The 15,864-nt window shown below is 42.0% G+C and overlaps 1 protein-coding gene across 13 annotated transcripts in view; it reads left to right on the forward strand.

The window, feature by feature from the left end:
- Positions 1-15,249, forward strand: part of dtnbb (dystrobrevin, beta b) — a 58,605-nt gene extending 43,356 nt beyond the window's left edge. For 4 of the 13 annotated variants that reach the window (XM_072689619.1, XM_072689629.1, XM_072689623.1 and 1 more), the window contains 9 exons: positions 606-699; positions 1,089-1,174; positions 1,468-1,581; positions 3,853-3,949; positions 4,229-4,246; positions 9,644-9,803; positions 10,898-10,987; positions 11,533-11,586; positions 12,601-15,249. In XM_072689619.1, coding sequence (XP_072545720.1) covers positions 606-699; positions 1,089-1,174; positions 1,468-1,581; positions 3,853-3,949; positions 4,229-4,246; positions 9,644-9,803; positions 10,898-10,987; positions 11,533-11,586; positions 12,601-12,650 — 763 coding nt within the window. In that variant the 3' untranslated portion in view covers positions 12,651-15,249. The remainder of the gene's footprint in view (positions 1-605; positions 700-1,088; positions 1,175-1,467; positions 1,582-3,852; positions 3,950-4,228; positions 4,247-9,643; positions 9,804-10,897; positions 10,988-11,532; positions 11,587-12,600) is intronic. The other 9 variants (XM_072689621.1, XM_072689630.1, XM_072689626.1 and 6 more) reach the window with 7 other exon arrangements.
- Positions 15,250-15,864: the final 615 nt, after the last annotated feature.

Raw genomic sequence — 15,864 nt, forward strand, 5'->3', positions numbered from 1 at the left:
CATATTCCTATATTTATAAGTGAAAAGTGTTTATACAATTAGAACTGTGGATACAACACTGCTATCTAGCGGTCCGAGTTTAAACACAGCACAAAATGAACCGCTATCTGCCACTAATCTCTAAACTATTCATTAAAATCTATACTGTGATTTCTGAGCACCGATACAGTATTGCAAAACATAATTCCACGATACTTCCATATGTCAATGTTTAATTACACCTCTAATCAAAAAGTCAGAAGGTTGTATCTTGTGCAGATGTGAATAGTCCATGCTAATGTTGCATCTATATGTAGACCAAGATATAGAGTGTCTGAAACCACCTAAGCAGGTCTATTTAATACCGTTAAAAGCATAAAGCATGCTTCAGGAGTGCAGTCTGCGTGATGCTGATGGATGGGCTTTAAACTTTCCATACATGTTATATGCGCTAGCCAGACACCAAACCTGTCGTGGCTGATTGACTACATTCAGGGTACTATTTAACACTATGTACAATAAAATTATCATTACAATTGTGTGAATTTGTGTTTTTACTGCTTTGAAGCTTACCAAGTGTGAACCTGGCACCCCCTTTTTCTCTCTCTTTCTCTCTCTCTGGACAGCAGTACTCTGGAGAGTCCCAGCAGGCTGGATGAAGAGCATCGTCTCATTGCTCGTTATGCCGCCCGCTTGGCAGCCGAAGCTAGCAATTCTACAGTGAGTATGCATTAATGCACACACACACACACACACACACATGCTCTCACTCACTTTCTCTTTCTTGCTTTCCCACACACACAACACATAGGCCTAAGTAATATTTCTTTCCATACGCCGCCTCTGCTCTGGCAACACATCTCTTCTACTGCACCCCCAGCTGCGCTGGAACTCAAAAGAAATAACATGGTGGACTTTTGAAAGGACACAGTTATTCCACATGTGTTTGAACTCCCGCGTCCGTTGTGCCTTTTCTTTGCCTACGTGACAGCGCGCCGCCTCGCCATTATCCACAGCCGTGAGGCAGCCTGTCACTCAGTGTGTTGATTTAATGGCAGGGCTTTGTGCGCCACTTCCTTTTGAACTCCCTTCATCATTGTGTCTCGCAGCAGTGCCCTCCCACTGACCTGAGCTTCAACTTTGATGCCAATAAGCAGCAGAGGCAGCTCATCGCCGAGTTGGAGAACAAAAACAGGTGCGTTTTGGGCTTTGTGCCGCAGCCGCTGGTCTGCGTACATCAGCATGCTTCCTCTGCAGTCTGACCTGGCTCATTATGTTTCTGTAATTATATCATCAATGCTGCTTAATGATTGGAGTAATAACTCAGTGACAGAACTATCAGTCACATTACTAGCTGTGTAGTGTAGGACCAGGTACTTCTAAGTTCTTCTAGTCTAGATGTTGTTTTTGAGGTTGGGGGTGTTGAAGGGTGATAAAGAGGTGAGTGTGTTGCTAAATGTTCCGCACTGATGTGTGATGGGCCATTAGGGAGATCCTTCAGGAGATCCAGCGGCTGCGTCTGGAGCATGAGCAGGCCTCGCAGCCCACGCCAGAGAAAGCCCAACAGAACCCCACTCTCCTCGCAGAACTACGCCTGCTCCGGTACGCATACTCGCACTAACACATCTTCTAACCAACACTTGCACACAAACACACACACTGCTGTGCAAATGTTTGGGCACCCCCAGTCAAAATTTCTGGCAAGTGAGTGGAAGATGAACTGCAGGCATTAAGTTAAAGATGCCGCCTGTCTTTAATATTCTAAGCAAGGCTACTTTTTTTAATCTCCTTTCATATCTGTTACAGTTTCAAAAAAACAAAAAAAGAAAAGAGCCCGAAGCACAATTTTGGGCACCCTGCATGCTCAGCACATCCTCTGGCAAGCACACAGCCTTGTCGTATAGTTCTATTTTGGAGATTCTTGCAAAAAGCATCTCGTTTCGAGAGATTAGTGGTTGATCCTGTGTGCACTGTGAGGGCCATGGCAAAACCTTCAGCGTACACCTCGTATGCTATCATTTGTATGCTATCACCTCGTATGCTACCGTTGTGGATTTCAAGGTGTGCTTCCAAAATGATTGCATTTGGGATTTTTTTCTTCTATGACTAAAATGTTTCCTGTGCCACTGGCTGCAACATGTTCTACACACTAAAGCACTCAGAGTATCAGAAATTGGGACTAAGGGTACCCAAACTTTTGCATGCAACTGTATGTATTGTTCTCCAGAATATCAGAATGCCTAACAACAACTAACACACATTCGATATACGAATTCGAGCAAAAATCTAACAATTTTATTTACTATATAACCCCCCCCCCCCCCCAATTAACCCTGTTTTAATGAAGAATATAGTGGGGGTCTAGTGGTAACACCAGAGTCTGTCTGGGGGGAGATTTTAGAACATGTACATAAGTCTGAGCAAGTTTATGTAAGACATGGCCTTATCCAATTCAAGTTGGTGCACCGTACCTATTATACTAAGGCCAAGTTGTCTGTAATATTAATAAAGGTATGAAGGTAAGGCCTGGTTGTCCGAAATCTATGAAGATTTTATCACCAGCCTGTGATGGGTGTCAGCTGGCTCCTGCAAACCATATACATATGTTCTGGCTTTGCCCTTGCCTCTATTATTATTGGTCAGAGATTTTTAATACCATGTCAAAGATAATTCGGGAAGAGATGCCAAATGTTTTACTACATTGCTTGGAGTTATTCCCTCATTACCTTCTCTTTCCAAACCCAAAAATGGGGTTATAGCCTTTGTCACCCTACTGGCTAGGGGATTCATAGTAATCAGTTGGAAATGTAAAATGCCTCCCTCTTGTATACATTAGATGTTTTCTTTTTATTGGAAAATATCTGACTTTCTCTAAGTGGCTCCTCTTGGCAAGGCAAGTTTATTTGTGTAGCACCTTTCATAAACAGTGGCATTTTAAAGTGCTTAACACAGACAAATACAAAGACATAAAGAATAATAGAAGCATTAAAAAGCACTCAAAAAAATAACTACTGCTTTCACTCATTGGATAGCAGCCGTGACTGAACACAATTTTACTTTGAAGTAAGACCAGCCTTTCAGCTGTTAATAAATGTCTGGGGTACCCTAAACTAGCATAAGTTTAAAAACCTCAAAGAGCTGGGCTGAGCTAAGTCCTAGGGATACCCATACCAGCCAGATGTTAACCTCCAGGAGTCAAAGTTAAGCCTTTCTCTCACTGTAGACTGAAACTACTGGCATAGGTGGCAAGCTGCCCCACAGATCATACTGTTTATAATTAGCTGACTAATGTTATGTCTGTCCACTGTGGATTTACTTTGAGGGTGTCTATAAGTTTGTCTTTTTGAATGTATGTATGTTTGTACTGTTTTGTATTTGGGCAGTTGTCCTTTCTTGCATTCAAGTTTATTATTATTATTATTATGTTAATTTACGTTAAGTTCATTTGATGTGTTTGCTTTAAATGCTTATGAAGCTTAAGTGTATGTTTTACTAAAAGACACAAAAAAACTAAGTTAAAAAAGAAACAAAGAAAATAGTAGAACCTCTTAAAGAAACCGCACCCCTTACTGCAAAAACCTGTGGCCAAATATAATCCACAGTGTAGTTACCACTTTTGGGCACCAGAGGGCGTGTAGGAGTAGGAGATGAGTTCAGCCTTCTCTTGTGTTTGCAGCAGCTGTGGGTTTATAAGTGAGGTCAAAGTAAGCATTGGGGTTTTTTGGTGGCTGGGTGATCACTGACCCCTTGGTGAGGTTCTCATCTATAGACCTTCCACAGAAAGGCAGAGAGATCAGTTATGTGCTGAGCATGTGCAGTTTCAGTTTTATGGGCTAAATAAATGCATATCTTTGTGTTTGTGTGTGTGTTCAGGCACAGAAAGGACGAGCTGGAGAAGCGCATGTCGGCGCTGCAGGAGAGCAGGCGGGAGCTGATGGTGCAGTTGGAGGGTCTCATGAGGCTGCTGAAGGTACAGCTAGCTTCAGTAGTGTTAGCACAGCACTACTGGCCTCGCGTCAACATGACTTTCTTTAGTGTGCTTACTGTGCTCTGCTGACTCTCAGTCAAATCACTGTTCAGCCACAGACTTACTTCTTCTTCTTTTATCATTTATCTTCTTTTCCTTCATTCATCCAACTCTCTCTCTCCCTCTTTCTCCCTCTCTCTCCCTCTCTCTCTCTATCTTCCTCCTATTTTCTGTCCTGAATCGGTTTCCTCTCACTGCTCTCTCCTCTCTGCTGGCTGACAGGATGAAGAGCAGAAGGCCGTAAGTGTTCCTCTGTCCTGGCTTCAGTCTTTAACATGAGGACCATTACAGAGCGCTTGAGGGAATCCACCTAGCATGCTTCACCCTGATCCATATCTGCTGTATCTGTAGCGTGTGGTCACTTACCCTGAAAGAGAATTCCGGCGCTGTAGAAAGCCTGTTGACCTGGATTGCACTTGTAATAGAAACCAATTGCAGTTGCTTCAGCTGTGTTGTATGGGATGTGTGCTACAGATGCAGCGGATAGAGATCTGTTGAGAAACACCAGAGAACTTCGATTTAGCATGTACGAAATATAAAGAGCAGTTGGTTTGCAGACATTTCCCAGGCTCCACAAGTAATGCGAAATGTAGAAAGTAACAGAGGACAGTATCCAGCTATTACAGTGGCCTAGTTTTACCTCTTACTCCTACAGCTAGTAATCAGTAAAACCATCTTCATAGATATGAATAATGTTCATGAATCCTTAAGAAAATCTTTTAAGATTTGTTTTCTCTGAAAATAAAATAATTGGTATCATTAACCCTCTGGAGTTGACGAATGCGCTGGCGTGTCAAATTCAATTTCTGCAATGTTTCTATGAAACAGAAATATGGTTAGAGTATTGTATATCCTGAATCTGTGGAGCCCGCCCCTTCCATTGCATGTCATCGCCAGATCGTATATGACTCACATCCGGAGTTACAAGGCTGTGAATACGGGTCGAGATACTCGTCTCTACCTCTCGCCCGGTTTAACTAGTGGATTTGTGTGACCGTCATCAAGTGTTTTTAAAGAATTTAAGAAGAAATGCAAAAATTAAGAAAATACCCCTAGACTCCAGAGGGTTACAAATATTTTCTTAAGCTTACGATAGCCTCACACTGATCTGAGACTGTGAGTTTAGAAGGTTAGACTCTAAAATGGTCAGTTAAAGTAGTTTAATTACTAGAATTAATATCTAATTTAACAAGATTAAAAGCGGAGATTGCGTCTCATTCACTAATCGTTCTTAAGAAGAGATTTCATTCTAAAACCCACGGGTGCAGTTTTTACAAAGATTCTGACATTCACCAGTGTTTTCTTATTTGGGATTTGTTTACATGTGATCCATCATTGTAAAAGCATGGCTGTGAACAGTTCTGCACTCTAAAAACAGGTCATTAATATTTTTTTTTTCACTTTTCTCAAGAACAAATTAAAGAAATTTATTAAAAAAGATATTGGTGAATGAGGTAAATGATGTTCTGAAAGTACTGGTAGTGTTTACATCAGTCTTTCCGATGTCACACCAAAGTTATTAGATTTTCCTTATGGCTGTTTCCTCCACCATGACTTCGAGTTCTTCTTTACTAAAATTTTGAACGCTTAGTTTGATTCTGTTTTACCTCCAATTTGCACGGATCTACTGAATAATGGGAAATTATACACGTCTTACCTTATTTATGTAAAAAAAATGCAACTTAAAATGTTATATTACAAACAGCTACATTAGAAAACCACAAGGAGTGTCTTGAGAAAATAATTAGAAGAGTTAAAAGTTAATTAAGTGTTTTATTTGTTGTGAAGAATGGCATTTAAGAACATGGGGTCTCTTTAAGAATTTTCCTCAATTTGTTCTTGAGAAAAGTCCTAACAACAAGTCAGTCTACATCAGTGCAGAATTGTTCACAGCTCTTGGTGTCTCTCAGTGCTGCACCGCCAACAGTTTTGCATGTCTGTAAACTAAAAGCCCTCATTGAAACAAATGTACGTCTCGTGAGTACACAAGCCTCGTGTTCGCTGTGCACCTGGTCAAATTCTCTCACTAACCATGTTTCAGTACTGGTATAGCAAGGCTGCATGATATGGACGTGCGCTATACTAAAAACACCCTTGATGTGCTGTGATTAAAGACCATCCTGACATTTCTTTGATCATGTGAAAGCCTTGATTCATCTCAGCCCTCAGAGAACGTTGGTGATTGATCAGGATGTAAAAGAGAATCAAGCATTCAGTTACTGCATTAAAAACTCGCTTTATATTCCAGACGTCTATGATATGAGTTTTACAAAGGCACGATGACCCTCCTTTCCAGTGTAGCCAGGCATTTACATACAGAGCATTAGTAAACCAACCAGCGAACCAAATGACCTCCTTAGGTCGTGCTCACAATGGCCTTAAAAGTTGTAAGGGTGTTTTTGAAGGGTCCCACAAACCATATTACGCTTATTCATTTCATTTATTCATTTATATGACAGAAACAGGACTCATTGATTCAGGTAAAATTACAGTAAATGATCCAGAGTTAACCTTTTAGGCTAATTTTCAGCTGTCGTCTACATCTAAAACACACAAACGAAGCAGATCAATTTCAGCACATAATAAATGATGAAACCTGATTTTACTAATAACATCAACTAAAAAGTTTTGTAAAAACATTGTAACTTATAGTGGACCCTGTGAGGTTCTCTTAACATGTTCCTACCATTTCACACTTATTGTTATTTAGCAGGGCAAAACATTTAGAACGGATCCCTCGTTATCTAGATTGTTCTCTTCACTCACTGCGAGGGTGTAAACAATGAGATGAATTGGAATTTCAGTTCTCAGCAGCACATTCATTCTCATGTCCAGCAGTTTTTTTGAGTCCAAGTAGCAAATAGTTGGATTACTAGGAGCTAACTGCTGACTGCTGTAAAAGGGAAATTCACAATGTTTATTCAATCATTACTCATAATTCAGTTGTTGGGAAGTAAACAAAGAAATGAAAGTGGTTTAGTATGAGAATTTGTAGACTTTAGTCTTTAGACTTCAGACATTATTAATAGAGCATCTTTTATACATTTTATACTATTTATACCGTGCGTAACGTATATTTTTCCTTTTAAAGTTATGTATATAATGTTGATATTAAAAACAGTAGCATGTACATCTTCACCATGAATGGATTTTTAAATATGCTGTTTAGGCCACAACGTTTAAACAATGTCTCCGGCATCAGGCACCGTATTCATAACCATTTTGCGTAACAGCTTTCTGTGAGCCACTTCAGACGTCTGGTTCCTATCACCACCCCTGTAGACCATTCTGACTAAGCTTTTCTACAACAAGAGCGTTTCACACTAAACCCTATGGAGTGACTGTGTTTACATCTTCCCCATTTAATTATGTAATTAAAAAAAAAGGTTCCCCTTTAAGTGAAAAGCCACTTATATTTGCAGTGTGTAATGTGTGTGTGTGTGTGTGTGTGTAGCAATAAGTACACTTCCAAGCCTCAATATGTTTAATGCCTCTTTAACCGGAAACCTCAAGGAGCTCCATTTCTCTTTCCTAACTCTACTGCAGCCCCACATAAGAAGCAAGAGTGCTCTTCATTCTTACCACAACGACCGGCTAATGTTGAGCCAAGCTGACTTTTAGAGGTTGTTTCTGAATAAAGCTTTCCCTCTCTCATACACCCCTCAAACTAGGTCCACCACTCCCACTACTCCAACGAGCTCCCCCAGCTTTGTTTCCATGCTGGGCGGAGGGGCACGTCTCCCTGCCAAATATCAGAGACCTGCTCGCCTTTCATGTGAGCTAACCACCTCGCTTCTAATGTGACTGCAGTCTGGCCGGCCATCTGCTGCCTGGCACCATGCCACGGCCCCTGGGCCTTGCACCAATCCGCAGGACACAGTGCCCCTTTTCTTCATCCCCCCCCTCTGCTGCCCCCCTCACTCGCTCCTCTAATGGTACACACATGGCTCTCTGTGAGCACCGGGGCCAAATAAGGTGCGCCGAGAACGTATACCGCCGGGACAGGCCCGAGATTTAATGTAGATCGTATGTCTGTAGGTGCGTTAGCACTGATAGCATTGTCTGTTTGGTGGCTAGACTTAAGGGAAAGGGTGTGGGTGGAGATTCAGGTTGCAGCTCAGTTTCAATCAAGGCCGATTCCTGCCCCCCTTACCCGCCCCCCCCTCCTCTTTGCCCCCCTTACCCCTCAACAGCTTAAAATGATTGGCCAAAAAGGAAACTTACACAATTTTCCCTCTAGTCCAAATGTAAACGATCGCCCAGGACATGTTCAGTGTCTGAAGGTTTTTACACCGGAGCTGTGCAGCTAATGTGGCCTACAAGTAAAGGAAGCTTATAGCCACTTGTTAGCATAGTGTGCGCCTTCTGGCTTCCAAAAATTATAATGACAAAGTAATTGTCATTAAAACCTGTAGTAGCAGAATTTTGTCTGTAAGTGTGCTTATTTATATTGATAAGCGTTGATAACATTTTGTCAAAAACAGCAACAATGGAGATGGAGTGTTTGCATGACAGTGGCGAAATGCATCTGTACAGCTGTCAGTTAGGGAACCTCTGGCATGATTTGTAGTTATGGAAGGCCTTTTCACTCGCGGCATAAACAAATGAGCGGATTGGCTCTTTTTGATGGCTTTATCCATAACCAGCAAGCTGATTGGCTCCTTTTGTTAAAAGGCGGGAAATTATTCATAAACAGCATGAATAAGGTGCCATGTTGAGCATTGCGAGAACTCCCATTCACATTTTAACCAGTACCTGGTCTCCTCAGTTATAACGTCTCTGGGTTGACTTCTCCTTTTTAAACTCAGCCCGTGTTCATATGAGACTCCCACACTTCACATATATAACTCTACTCTTCACTCACGCACTAAAGTGGTGTCGCTGCAGATATGTAGCCATGTTGCCTTATGACTCTGTAAGGGTTGTATCCGTGTTCACAGCTGCAACATCTGTGTTTTCACTGAGATTGAGGAAATGATTACTGTTAAAAGTAACAGCGACAGGAAGACTGTATTCCACACTGTTATGATTACTTGGTGATTAATCTGTGGGTCACGTACTTCCCAAAGCATTCCTAGTTAGTGAGAGAAACGTGCGTGATGACATTACCAACTAATCGACTATTATATTACATAGATCCACAAACAAAAGAGAAAAGCCTGTTTTGAATTTGCTGGTTGTCAAACATCACAAAAAAGCAATGCATGTAGGTGTGTACATCCTGCTGCCCACAACAGTTTACCTGCAATACATTCATACATAGTTAATAAAAAAGTTAATAAGGCGTGTTTTAGTCTGCACTGTTTTGAAGGAGACACAATGCAGGGCATCAGTACCAGCAGATAATAATTACATACATGAGACTTAAATGCACTGTACCAAAAACTGATGCATGACCCAATGATGCAATATTGATCATTAATTGATATTTATGTGTTCCATAAATTAGCAATACCTGTTGTATTTAAAGGCTTTCACTGAAGAAATGTATTGCAAATTTGCTTTGTGACATAAAAAAATGTATGAAACTTTAAAATACTACATAGAGACATTAATTGCAATGCAGTGAAGTATGAGGACCTGTTGTGTTGATCCACATAAAGGTCCTTGAACTTGCTTTCCCTCTCTCTCCTGCAGGCTCAGACAGGGGGCTCTCCCCACTCCTCGCCCAGCCACAGCGCCAGCTGCACCATGCCCATGCCCATACGCTCCACCTCAGCCGGCTCCACACCTACACACACCCCACAGGACTGCCTGGCGGGTGTCGGGGATGACGTGCTGGATGCCTTCTCTCAGGGTGAGAGAGCATGAACTTACACACACAAGCTCGCACACTCACAGCAACACACCCAGCCTGCAGCATGAGCCACGGAAGCCACTGCTTTGGCTATAGCATTACAGTCAAAGGCGTCGGTTGCAGGTTCAACTGGCCACAACGATCAGGATTTTATAAGCTAGATTCTGATTCTATACACACATCTGTGTGTCCATACTTCAGTGCAGCTTTTTTGACATTTTGACAGCAATGTTCATTTTGCTACCTGAACTGGTTGAGCCTTTCAGAGCAAGATTTATCTGTGGAATTTTACATAATTGCCTTCACCTACACCGCACACCAAAACAGTGGATTGTGATTCGTAATTTTACATGTTAGTCAACAGGACTCTTCCTGTCAAAGTACCATTTTTTTTCTTCTTTATAATTTGTCAAAATTCTTGGTACTGCCAAGTAACCCACCCATTTGTAACTCTCCCTAGCACTAGGAGGGTAAGGACTTAACGTCTCTCCTTCAATATATGCGAAGCCACCTTCTTTTTTAAACTACTGGCGATGCGTCATTGCTGGGCAGCCAACACACTAAGAGGAAAGAATAGGGTCCCCAGCTCCACCACACCAGTTAACAAACATCTGTGCCTGCCAGTATCGCTTAAGAGTAATGAGAGGAGATTTATCTATCTATATATCTATCTATCTATATATCTATATATCTCCATCTACTCACCTTTGTGTCAAGCAGCGTTACACAGTTTTTCCAACAATAGAGGCACAATTCTCCCTGTTACAACTCTGACTCTGAAGCTGCAATTTTAAAAGAAAACACTACATAATGTTGCTCTAAAGAGTCAAAAGATAATGATTCATTGATCAACAGGCAGAAATCTGGCATAACTGGCATTGCATATCCCAGCTAAGAAAGATAGTGACAGAGCGCAGTCCTAGAGCAGGGAAGGTTGCTCAGGGGCCAACAGTGAACAGATCAATAACCCAGCATTCTATCCAGTGATCTACTACTGAGCCCCAAGTTAGAGGGATCCTTTAATTGGAAATCAACTGTAAAAGTGCTGACTTCTAAACACTAGACCACTAGACTTGTCGTTTTTTTTTTTCTAGGTGTACCTAGAAATCTCCGGAATGATCTTTTGGTGGCTGCAGACTCAATCACGAATACCATGTCATCACTGGTAAAAGAGCTCCACTCAGGTACTGAAATGGTTTGTGAAGGAGACACTGAGAAAACTTTGCTTTACATGTGTTGACATAAATCAGATGTGTTGAACGTTTGCGCATGAATAGAATATTTTATGAAGAGTTCATCTCGATTACTGTAAAAAAAGAAGTAACAAGAAAGGCAGCAACTGCAACACTAAATTATTCATCTAATGGATTCATCTCGAGGTTGATTTAAATATTCGGTTTAATTCAGATACATCTAGAAGCAGTACAGTTCATTTCTGAGGGCCTGTTCTTATTCACTTTCAGTTATGGGCTTTCAGTTATGACCAAAGCTCTGTCATACTGACTGTATAGACCAGTATGGTGTTGGTTAATGCATAAAAAACTACATGCATGTAATTTGCTTGACTCAAATGTGTACATAATTGTTCTATGAATACAATCGACCTAGTTATCACCCAGTTATGTAGTTATGTACCCAGTTAAGCTTTGAGTCAGTGCATTATTCATTTCTGAGAGCACTGTATAACACAGTCGAAAAAATAATCTACAGTCGATTCATCCATTTGCAGTTGATGACGGCCTGGAGGATGAGGAGGTGAACATGCGGAATGGAAGGGACAAAGGTGAGTCATCCTCCTCCTCGTTGCCATGTTTTATTCCTGTGTCTTCAAGCAAACATCATCTTCTTCTGTGACTCATTTATTGTCACTCAGATTCAGCTCCAAGTGAGAAATGAATGAGGGAAAAAAGAAGTTCTGTATAACAGAAAAGCTCATTTAGGATTCTGCCTTAACATAACATACATAAACATAACCGGTTTCTTCTGAAATCAAGGTTATTAAAAAGAGTTTATCCTGCTTTTGTTGGAATAGCTGTCTCTACTGTCCAGGGAAGCCTTTCTACTAGATTTAGATCAAATCCTGCTGTGATTGCATTTGATTGCATTCAGTGACAAGAGTGTTAATGAGGCCAGAATGTTGGATGATCACCACCCCACCTCATCCCCAACTCTGCAAATTATCCCAGAAGTATTGCATTGAGCACCATCATTCCAGAAAACACAGTTCCACTGCTCCCCTGCTGAATCCTGGGGGTCGTATACCCCTCAGTCATAGGATCTATCTGTGTCTGCAATGGGTGCAACTGAAAGTAGCTGAATGCATTTATTAGAAGGTGTGTCTGCAAACATTTGGACACATGGTTTATGTCCAAATGCACCCGTTGCTCAGAAAAACATTGCCAGTGGAATGGCAGGCTCTGGAGCCGATGCACATGAACCTTAGGTCAGGTCACCTTGCCTACTTTTCTTGGAGTGATGAGCTGAAGTGGCATTTGTGATCCAGAACTTATCATCCAACATCCATCCCTGACCTCGCTAGGGCTCTTGTGGCTGAATTCAGGTTAATCCTCCACACAGCTATGTTCCAACATCTAGCCTCCTTAGAAGAATAGATGTTGTTACTAATAGCTTCCACTTCAGCTTCCACATCACTCAGCCTGAAGGACAGTTCAAGTTAGCAAAAACCCAAAAACACATGTATTCCCACAAAAGCTCAACTCAGCAGTGCCTGGGTCTGTAATGTTTCTTCGCCGCTGAGTGTTCACGACCCCTAACTCCAGCCTGTGTTTTTTTCCAGTGTCAGCACCGAGGCATTATGGGAACCGGCACTCCACCCCCTCATTCTAGACGTCTGGATGCGACTGGCGAGAACCAGCAGCGAGACCCTTTCTATCCTGGCATTAGCACGTAGAGTAATGCATGCTCTTCCCAACCGGGTTTCACTATGTGAAACGAACACTTCATCACATTCTACAGAGAGCAAGCTGTATCTACTAAGGAGAATATAAATATATATAAATATATATAGCGCTATGTGTCTTATCTGTATAAACCTGTTGTAATTATGTAACAATCTCATTCATGACTGCGACGGAATGGCTTTGTTTGTTTGTGCTTCGTCACGCCAAACGAGTTGCCGCGTGGCGGTCTCGGAAAAACGAACCACACTGTGCATAGTCAGTGTTAGCACTGGAAAAAACAAAACAAAAACCCAACAAAAACGTCCGACTGATCTCAGCTGCAGCTGTCTCCCCGTAGATGTTCTCCTCCTCCTCCTTATCTTCCTCCTCCAGATGACGATTTTGTATAATTAGTGATAATTCTTGTGTTGTTTGAGTTTCTGCATGCATTTTCGATCGGAGGAGCCTCGTCTTCAACCTTGCATGTGGCGTTTGTTTTGGCCAAGGTGAGGGAGCCCCGCCTACCGCTCGCCAGGTCGTGTTCTTCAGAACTGCTGCTAGTACTCTCCACCCGTGATAACGCTCCACATCAGGGCTCTTCCCAAAGAGCCCATAGGTGTTTGTCAGGGATCTCTACGATGATGCTAAGTTTCGCTAAGTTTGTACGTTGTTATCGTACGTGTACGTGTTTTAAAATCCACCCTTATTTTGGACACTGCCCCCTCTTCAACAGCCTTCAAGTATGGTCATGCCGTGTTCCGGCTGCATGGAGCTCCGAACGAGAGCACACAGGCCATTCAGGAGAGCAATTAAAGATTGTTTAAAGCAATTTGGACCATATTTGTGTCTGAGAGACGTGTTATCCTGGACTAGAGCTGTTTGTCCGTAGAGCTTTCTTTTACAGGAGCTTTTTAAAATGACGTTAGTGCTGGACATTTAAGTGAAACCGGTGCTCAGGGACTATGGAGAGGGATGTAATGCGGTAGCAAAGCTTGTGAACAAATGGGTGGAATTGACCTCAGCCCCAGTAGGGTCACAGGTCAAAGATTAGCACAGGCCATAAAACGAAAAAAAAAAACTTTATGGAGGCGCCTGATTGGCTGGGGTTAGTCCACTGAGCTGGTGCAGGAGGTTGCTGTTGCTCTACATAGGGAGAAAATGCATAAATATTTGGCATTTTTGTCGGACGCTAATGTTTTACACTCTAGAGCTTTACAGTCACGGACAAGTAACTGTCGACACTGTACTTGAATCAGAAGGAATTCAGGTTCATAATGTATATAATCTCGTGTTCTTCTGTTTTTCATGGGTTTGGTTGCAATAGAAGAGTAATATTATATGTAACTGATCATAATATAAATCTATTGGTTTATGACTGCTTATGAATGTTCAGATTAGATGAATCCTACGAAGGACATGTCTTAAAGTTTGGTGATTTTTAGGTGTAGAATACTGCTATTATTTAAGAGACCACATTTGTGGGAGACTATAGGTGGGCAATAGGCAATGGTCCATTCATAACTGTATGGCTTTACATAGTTCCGCATTGAACTTCACACTATCACGAACAATACGTTCTCATTTCATATGATACACTGTGTAAAATCAGACGTCTCCTTGGAAACGGTGGGTGGGTGGGCGTGTTTATGTTAGGTTTTCTTTAAATCATAATGCTTCTCGTATGGTTTACAGACAAAGTGGGAATTCCACTTCATCGCCGGGCCTCAGAATCGGAACAATAAGGAACCGAGTTTGCGATCATTACTGTACGAATCCGACTGAGTCACGCTGGAGAGGTGGATCCGAATGACCATGTTCTAACATTTGCTACAACTATGAATGCAATCTTATGATGTAGGTGTGCCTAGATGTACTGTATAAAGTGCTCTATAAATAAAAGACTAAAAAATACTCTGCACATGTGCAAGTCAGCGCTTAGGTAGGAGTTTTAGTATGTGACTTTGTAGGAATGCGATTATTTACTCTGTGTTCATTGGAAATCTTCTTGTTCTGCCTTTTGAATTTTGTGCCAAACTGTTCGCCAACCTCCAGTGTGTCCTTACGTCTCCGTTCCGTGCTTTTGTGTTGAACCACAGCCTATTGATTACGACTTTACTCAAGTAGTCCACTGAGAAGGTTACCAATGGCAGACTGCGTTAAAAGGTCGCTCCACACGCTCCACACGAGCGGGCCTGGCAAAATCAACCCGAGGTCAGCGACATACTGCTTGGGAAAAAGCAGGCCCGAGCTGGACGAACCGATACTTTAACCCATGCTGTTGTTTGTGTGTGTGTGTGTTTTTGTTTGTTTGTTTGTTTGTTTTTTTAAATGTCGAACTGTATTTCTACCATTTGTTTGCAAGATTTGTCACTTGAATTTACAAGCGCTCGTTCCTTCATTTGACATTTTAGGGCTTTGCTGCTGTATTAATTGTTGATTGCGATGTTTGACTTTCATATTTCCAAAACCATGATTTGTGTCCCTCCAATGTATGTCTTTTTTGTAAATTATTAAAGGTGAAATATATTAAAAGCTATTTGAACGTGTCCATTTACACACCTATGTGATGAACTGACTCATGACTCCTTAAGAGTTCCCTTTTACTGGCTGTTACTGGCTGCAGTGCTCGCTTCGGGAGTCCAGTAACTGTAGTCACGCAGCGCAGGTGAGAGCGTGAGAGTGAGAGAGTAAGGTAAGTGGAGTGTTCACGTGCCTCAGCTTGTCTCAGACAGTCGGCTGTGCAGACGTTTCCAGTCCACTGAACCACATTAGCCCACCAAGCTTCACCTGCTTTCTCTCCCTCTCTTTTTCTGTGTCTCTGTCTCTTTTCGTGTCTCTCTCTCTGTGTTTCTGTCTGTCCGTCTGTTTTTCTGTCTCTGCCTTGCTGTTCCTGTCTGTCCGTCTGTTTTTCTATCTCTGCCTCTCTGTTCCTATCTGTCTGTCTATTTTTCTGTCTCTGCCTCTCTGTTTCTGTCTGTCCGTCTGTTTTTCTGTCTCTGCCTCGCTGTTCCAGTCTGTCCGTCTGTTTTTCTGTCTCTGCCTCTCTGTTTCTGTCTGTCTGTCTGTTTTTCTGTCTCTGCCTCTCTGTTCCTGTCTGTTTTTCTTTCTCTGCCTCTCTGTTTCTGTCTGTCTGTTTTTCTGTCTCTGCCTCTCTGTTTCTG

The sequence above is a fragment of the Salminus brasiliensis genome, chromosome 10 (genome assembly GCF_030463535.1).
Source record: "Salminus brasiliensis chromosome 10, fSalBra1.hap2, whole genome shotgun sequence".
Taxonomy (NCBI): Eukaryota; Metazoa; Chordata; class Actinopteri; order Characiformes; family Bryconidae; genus Salminus; species Salminus brasiliensis.